Here is an 8,163-nt window from a genome sequence, read left to right as displayed (position 1 = left end):
TTGGTGAGCACATCCAGGCCAGCATCTGTTAGCTGAAATATGTCAGTTGGTATACCATCTATTCCTGGGGTCTTATTTTTTCCCATTTCCTTCAAAGCAGCCTGAACTACTTCCTTCATCACCATAGGCTCTTGCTCATATGTTGTTTCATGAAATTCTTTTGTGTTTGTCAATTCCTTTCGATGCAGTGACTCAGTATATTCTTTCCATCTTCTTTTAATACTTCCTGGATCATTTAACATTCTGCCAAAAGCATCCTTGATTATAGCAACTCGAGGTTTGAATTTGTTCTTCAGTTCCTTGAGCTTAAGATAGGTAGTGAGATAGGTGGGTCAAATGGTATTTCTAGTTTCAACTTTTTAAATTCATACATATTTTCTTTTTCCTCCCTCCCCCATTCCTGTCCTGTTTCTTGTAATGATTGTTAGTTGTCATACGTATAATGTCTAATCATCCATTCCTTTCAGATTGTCCTTCCCCTCACCTATTCCAGTTCAGTTTCTATCATTTCTTTTTGTCCTCTCCCTGGGACCCTGTATCCATCCTGTTATTCTAACAATGGTCTTAGGCAGTGTTTTTCCTTTTGTGATTAAGATAATTTCATTTAGCATAATATTTTCCAGACTCATCTGTGCTGTGTAATATTTATGAGGTCATTGCTTTTAGATGCTGTATAATATTCTATCCATATTTATTCCCATTCCAAAAAAAGGTGACCCGACAGAGCGTGGAAATTATTGAACAGTATTACTAATATCACACACTAGCAAAATCCTGCTGAAGATTATGCAGAAAACACTTGAACAGTACATTGTTGGGTTTAGAAGAGGTCGTGGCACTAGGGACATTATTGCCAATGTCAAATGGATCTTGGCAGAAAGCAGAGAGTAACAGAACAATGTCTGTGTTTCATTGACTATGCAAAGGCATTTGACTGTGGGGAATCTCAGAGCACTTGATCATGCTTATACAAAACCTATACTTGGACCAAGAAGCAGTCCTTAGAACAGAGCAAGGAAACACTGCGTGGTTTAAAATCAGAAAGGAGTGTGTCAGGGAGGCATTCTGTCCTCATACCTTTTCAAGTCTGTATGCAGAGCAGATCATTTGGGAAACACGGCTTTATGAAGAAGAGTGTGACATCAGGATTGGAGGAAGACTCATTAACAACCTATGATAAGCAGATGATACAACCTTGCTTGCAGAAACTGAGGAGGACCTGAAGCACTTCCTGCAAAAGGTCAAGGACTGTAGTCTTCAATATATATTGAAACTCAACATCAAGAAGACAAAAATTCTCACCACTGGGCCAGTTGGCAGCACTATATTAGATGGAGAAGAGATTGAGGTTGTTAACAATTACAGCTTGCTCGGATCCACAATCAACACTCTTAACACCAGCAGTCAGGAAATTAAAAGACAAATTGCATTGAGAAAATCTGCTGTCAGGCTCCTCTCCAGAGTGCTAAAGAGCAGTGATGTCAGTCTAGATACAAAGGTGAGCCTAATCCAGGCCAGGGTCTTCCCAATTACTTGTTATGCTTCAGAGAGCTGGACAGTGACTAAGGATGACAGAAGAAGAGATGCCTTTGAGTTGTGGTGCTGGAGAAGAGTCTCGAACATACCATGGACTGCCAAGAAAACAAAAGGTCTGTCTTGGAAAGGGTGAAACCAGGTCTAGAATTTTGAAGCTCCGCCTCACTTACTTTGAGGAGAGATCGGTCCTTGGAGAAAGACATGCCCGGAAGGGTGGAGGGACAGCACAGGACTGGAAGACCCTGAATGAGATGGATTTGATACAGTAACTGGGGCAATGGGGGTTGGTGTGTCAGAGTTAGTGAGACTGGTTCACGACAGCGAAGGGTTTAGAGCTTCTGTACATAGGGTCGCTATATAGCATAGGTGAATAAATGGCACATAAAAACAATAAAAACATAAAAACTATATAGGCTTGAAAGCAGGAGCGGCATCAGCTTCCTAAACAGCATGTCTCTGGAAACTATGAACTTTGATAAATGTCGAATAATTGTAGAGGGGCTTTCAGGCCTTTTGTTCATAGGGTCACTATGAGTCTTGTTCGAAGGCAATCAACATTAACAACAACAAAATATACCACAGTTTCTTCATTCATTTGTTGATGGGCTCTTGGGTTCCTTCCTTCTCTTTGCTACTGTGAATCATGCTGCAGTAAACATGGGTGTGCATGTATATCTGTTTGTATCACAGCTCTGATTTCTTTGGGATATATTCCTAGTAGTGTAATAGCTAGGTGAAATGATATTTCCTTTTTCAACATTTTGAAGAAGCATTGTATTGCCCTTCATAGTTGTTGTAAAGAGCTACTGTTGTTGGGGTTTTTTTTTTGTTGTTGTTGTTTGGGGGTTTTTTTGCAAAAGTTTTTTTTTTAAATTATTTTTAATGAACATTTACAGAGATTTTGGATATCCATTCATTGTTGCACTTTTCTCCCCGTGCCCCCAGTTTGCTCTTCTCTTTGAAAAGTAAAATAAAAATTCTTTCATTGTTAATACAATATCCCACTGTCCCCACTCTTATCATGACAACAATCTTTTTTCTTCCAAAATTATTTATTTTTATTTTTTTTTAAACTGAGTTTTTTTTTAATTTATTAACTTTTATTTTGTCGTTATTTTTGTGTGTGTACCGTCAAATTGGATCTGACTGGTACAGGAGGAAATTGTCCCTCCTTCTTCAGCAGAGCATCTGGTGGATTTGAACCATGTGCCTCCAGGATTGCAGTGCAGCTTCTTGCTACTAGGCCACCAGAGCTCCCTGACAACAATCTTAAAGACACATTTTATCCCTAAATTCACATGACTCAAATTCAGCAACCTAAGTAAGTGGCAGATATCTACATGGAACTTGTGCTTGATTGAGCTGTCATTCAGCCCAGTACAGTTCAGAGGTGAAGAGGCTAAAGGTGACAAGTGATTACCACCCCTGCTCCACCTCAGTCTTTGGTTCAAGTAAGAGAGTATTGGATGGATTTTTTTATTTGTACTGTTTTCCTGCAGGTACTTGAGTCATACTATATAGCTTGTCTCTACTTATATTTCCTTATACCCTGGAAAGAGAAATGTTTGTAGTACTAATTAATAGCTTTTACATCTATGGATGATGATTTTATTACATACACGTTTCCATAGTTTGTGTGCCAGTTCTGCCTTCCTCACTTTCTATCATCTCTTTAGGTTTTACCATCCCCTAATATTTTCTCTGACTGAAGGATAGTGACAGTGCGGGAAGCATATTGTCTCCTGGCACCTATTTTTTGATATGAGACCCTTAACCGAAATGGTATTTCCAAATATTTTTTCCAAGTTTATAGGTTTTATTTTCACCCTATTGGAACAAGTTTGAGCACAGGGATTTAATCTATAGAAAGACCCATTCATCAATTTTATCCTCACCAGAGTGTGCATTTCTGGCTATATTTGGCAGTCTGTTTATACCACAAGCTAGACCTTTTAAGCTTGGTCCAAGTTTGTCTCTTAGGAACTTTATGGTTTTGGGCTTACTCCCAGGTTTCTGATCCACCTTGAGTTGATTTTTGTGTATGGTATGAGATGTGGTTCTTGTTTGAGCTTTCCACAGGTAGCAGACCAGTTTTGCCAGCACTATTTGTTGAAGAGGTTGTCATTTCCCCATTTGGTAGGTTTTATTTCCTTGTAGAATATCAATTGACCATAGATAGATGGGTCCTTTTCTGGGTTCTCAATTCAGCTCTATTGGTCTCTGTGACTTAGGCCCTTTTTGAACATCATTATGCAACAAGTCTCCTTCCATATATGTCTGACCTCTAGAACACCTTTACATTTTAAACTTTTTTCCTAATTGAAGCATTGTTAGTGACAACAAAGAGAAACTTTTTACAGTAACTAAGTTCAGACTGAAAAGAAAGCAGTGATACTTACTAACCAAGGTTGAGGTGACTATTATAATTTGAAAAAGTCCCTAAAGATTCCCCTTCTCCCTATCAGTTGAAAACCAATGCATTGCAATTTACTTTCTATCTATGGTTTAATAAGATAGTGTTAGGAGTGCATTCAGATAATTCAGTGGGCTTCGTCTGCTACCTTGGATTGAGGATCTGTGGGTAATATAGATGTAACCACAGCATTGGTAGTATAGCTATAACCACAAGTAAAAATCATTTGAGGCTTTAGTTTTGCTAAGTAGATGCATTGTGAGTCAAACTTTTCTACCTAATCAGTAGGGAATAAAGTAAACTAGGCTTTATTTGCTATTATTCCTTTTAGAAGTCTTTCATTGAATCTGCTAGTAAGTCTTTTCCTGAGATGGATTCTGTATAAGGGAAGGAAAACTATTTGGAATCCAAAGACTGGACAATAACTGCCATTTACAGTTTACATTGCATAAATTTTTGAGCTACCTGGGGACTTAGGGGCTGATAGTAGGTTTCCGTGAAATGGGTTAGCATCATTCTGCACCTTCCCAAGAATCCTGTGTAAAATATAACCAGCTCTAAAGAAACTGTCCTTGTTGATTATCTATCTAGTTTATGACTGACAGCTGTGGGAAGAGGAAAGCTGAGTTAAAATAGTGTATTTTTTTTAGAATTTTTTTTTAGAATATATTTTTAACTTTATATTGAAATTAGTTCATACCTACACAAGAGTCACAAGAATAGTAAAAAGAACTTTCATATAGCCTTCACCCAGATTTCGCAGATATTAGTGTTTACTGTTAACCCAAAAGTGACACCACTCTAGTGATTCAGATCCACCAGTGGCTCTGTGGCAGAAAAGTGGGCACTTCCCTCTCATGTGATTTACAACCTCATGTGATTTAAACCCTCAGCTGGAGGTTTTAGAATTTGACATCAGTGAGAAAGTTGGTGATAGAGTCTGTAATGTGTTGTTGCACTGTTAAGCAAAGGCCACATGCCTCTGGTGTTTCGAATCCATCAGGAGCTCCACTAGAAGAAGATGAGCAGTCTCTTCCTGTTAAAATGTATAGCCTTGGAAACCTGATAGAAGGTCACTGTGAGTTTTGAAACCAACTTGATGGCAGTGAGATATTACCACTCATAAAGAAAGAATGTTAATAAGCTCATAGTTCAGTCTTTACAGCATATCAGGCATGCTTTATGTGTCTTACTTATCATTGTAGCAATATATTAACATAGGTACATAATGTGCAGGATAAAACATCAGACATGGGGAGGCTAGAGCCGGTAGGTGGCCCAGGTGGAACTAAAACTCTTGCCAGTTTTTCACCACCTCTCTGCTGGTAGATCTAGAAACTGCATTCCAGCAGGGTTTTCCTACTCAGTAGTATAACCATTAGCAATTTATTTTGCGACACTTTCTCACCTTTCCTTTTTGTGGAGGAGTTCAGTGTCTCTGGCCTTGAATCAACTCACTAAAAGACAGATTATCTTTAATAAAATATCCTAAGCTTTTAAATGACATAAATCAATGTCTAATCTAGTATTTGTGATAAAATGAAATTTGTTTGAGACAGAATTAAGGTGAGGTGAGAATGTTTTGGTTTTTTTTTTTTCCCCTCACATGAAAAACCTTCAAAGACCCATATCCACGTGAAATAGAGCCGCTTTTGGTGTTGCTGTGTAAGGTGATAGACAAGAGGTATTTTTCCTTTTGAGAGAAGTATCCAGGGGTGCTGGGTGCCTCTTGGTCACTTCCCGAGATTAACATTCTTGACTCCTCTTTCTGGCTGGCTGCAGGGCCTCAAAAAAGTTTGGTCTGCAGATTGTACTGTTTGGAGTTGAAGTTTTGTCTTGTTTTTCTCAGAGGCATCTTACCACTCAGGTTTGGTTTTGTTTTCTTAAAAAAAAAAAAAAGATTCATTTGTGCAGAGATTACATTTGCATGTCACTGACAAAATACCTTAAATGCATTCTTTTAAACTTCCACTTTTTCATCTCTTCAAAATTCATCATTGCTTTTGCAAATAGTGACTACTGTTGGTGGTACCACTCAGTTTTGAAAGAAGGAAATTTTTCTAGAACCTTGAACAGAGACTGTAGATTGCTAACTCATGGGTCAGATGTGGCTTGTAAATAATATGCTTTTGTCTTGCTTGATGTTTTAATTCCTCCTCCCCCTCCCCCAACTAGTATTCAGTATTTAAGTAAGAAAATTTCACATTTGAAAAACCCTGAGATTCCAGTTTCAGGTTCTCTTTAAAGAAAAAGCAAGGGTGTTGGTTGGCTTATAGAAAACAGTTGTCTTGAACTAGAGTAGCCATTGGCTGCTGACTGCCTCCACCAGCTTACCTGGACTCTTTGGGCATGTAAATTTTTAGTTCCAGATCTGGAACTTGAACTAAATGTTTTAAAAGCTGGGGTTTGATAAGCTCGTTAGTAGTGGATTATTTAACCTTGGTTACAAAGGAGAGTCATGATTTCCTAGTGAAATAGAATTTTTTTAAGAAGAATAACTTGTAAGTAACATCAGTACTTCTCCGAAGTCAGAATTCCTACTTCTTTGATCATTTCATTTCCATCACTATGGAGCCAGATTGGCGTTACACACCATACATAGGCAGGGCAGCATCTTGAAGACATCTTTCCTGCTTCATTTCTTGCAGAGAAGCACTGTTGCCAGCAGAGGGTGCTGTCTCCTCACTGAGCCTTCTGTACTCCAGGCTCAGCTGAGCACCAGCTGTTGGGCATGTGCCCTGGGTCTGTGAGAGTTTGGGCATGTCCATTTGGTTCTCATCCCTAGTGCCCACCCCTTAGACCCTGGCCAGGTTATTGTGTCACTAGGGACTCTGTTCAGTAACAGGAAACTGGGGAAAGTTTAATTGTTTTCTCCTCTCTCTTTTTCCCATGCAGCTGAACAAAAGGTTCATCCTCAATTTTCTCCATGCCCATGGGAAGCTGTTTACCCGGATTGGGTAAGTGTGCAGGATGTTTATTTTATTTTCCTACATTACAAGTCATTTTGGAATTTAATATTGTTAGCAACTAGACTGTGTTTATAACTGAGGGCACAGGGTGTGAATTCTTAGAGGCCTCCACCTTCTTTTCCCTTTACTCTGTTTCCTGCTGGGTTCATGATATTTAGGAAATATTACTCTCTTTCTGTCATATCTTTCTCTATCCTTACTGAACCACCTTTTCAAGACAGTCTTTTCCCAGCCTCCACCCCTAGTCCTCTGGCTTTCTTTGCCTTTCCCACTGCATCCTTAGTTCCTCAAGGCAGGCGTGCTGAGTTCTTAGGTGCAGCTGTCAGAGGTTCTCTTTGGGGGAGAATATTGTTCATTGATTTTCCTTCAAAGAAGCGAATAGCATTTTCCTTCTCTTTTGTTTTTATAACCCATAACCCTTCCTTCAATGCTCAGTTTCTGTGCACAGATCTCAGTTAGTACCATGACTATCTTACGGTTTCACCATCCACCATGCATTTACATACTTGTAAACCTCAGGTATGAGCAGTCAGGAAATAAGGAATCACATTGCACTGGGAAAATCTGCAGTTATGGACCGATCTAAATTATTGAGGAGTAGTGATGTCAGTTTTAGGACTAAGGTGTGTCTGATTCAGGCCATAGTCTTTGCAGTTACTAGCTATGCATTCTAGACCCGGACATTGAATAAGGATGACAGAAAAGAATTGACGCCTTTGAGCTGTGGTGTTGGAGAAGAGCACTGAACATCCCATGTACGGCCAAGAGAATGAATAGATATGTCTTGGAGAGGATTCAGCTGGAGTGTTCTTTGGAGGCAAGAATGATGCCTCACATACTTTGGACATATTGCTAGGAGGTCCTATTCCTTGAAGAAGAACATGATGTTAGAAAAGGTGGAGGGTTGACGAAGGAGAGAAAGACCCTCAACCAGGTGGATTTACATGGTGACTGCTACAATTGGGCTCTTGTGTGTCAGGAAGTGTGAGGATAGTGCAGGACAGGACTAAGTTCAGATCTTTTGTTCAAAGAATCACTGTGTGTTTACTCGACTCAATGGCATCTAACAACAACAACAACAAACCTCAGGAGAGGTCATGTGGTCGAACCCCTATCACTTCTTAAATCCCTGGAAAGAGGGGGAGTTTTGTTGTGTGTGTGTGTGTGTGTGTGTGTGTGTGTGTGTGTGTGTACCGTCAAATCAGATCTGACTGGTACAGGAGGAGATTGTCCCTCCTTTTCCCG

General features: G+C 39.5%; 1 protein-coding gene across 1 annotated transcript in view; it reads left to right on the top strand.

Annotated features, from left to right (window-relative positions):
• LOC102856749 (telomerase-binding protein EST1A-like) overlaps positions 1-8,163 on the top strand; it is a 340,445-nt gene that overhangs the window by 62,687 nt on the left and 269,595 nt on the right. Inside the window, exon 9 of the mRNA XM_006891030.1 lies at positions 6,845-6,906. Coding sequence (XP_006891092.1) covers positions 6,845-6,906 — 62 coding nt within the window. The remainder of the gene's footprint in view (positions 1-6,844; positions 6,907-8,163) is intronic.

This window comes from Elephantulus edwardii, unplaced genomic scaffold (assembly GCF_000299155.1).
Source record: "Elephantulus edwardii isolate Elephantulus edwardi_28Jun2011 unplaced genomic scaffold, EleEdw1.0 scaffold00094, whole genome shotgun sequence".
NCBI lineage: Eukaryota > Metazoa > Chordata > Mammalia > Macroscelidea > Macroscelididae > Elephantulus > Elephantulus edwardii.
Note: the sequence above shows the minus strand (reverse complement) of the source record. Positions and strands in the feature narration are given on the sequence as shown.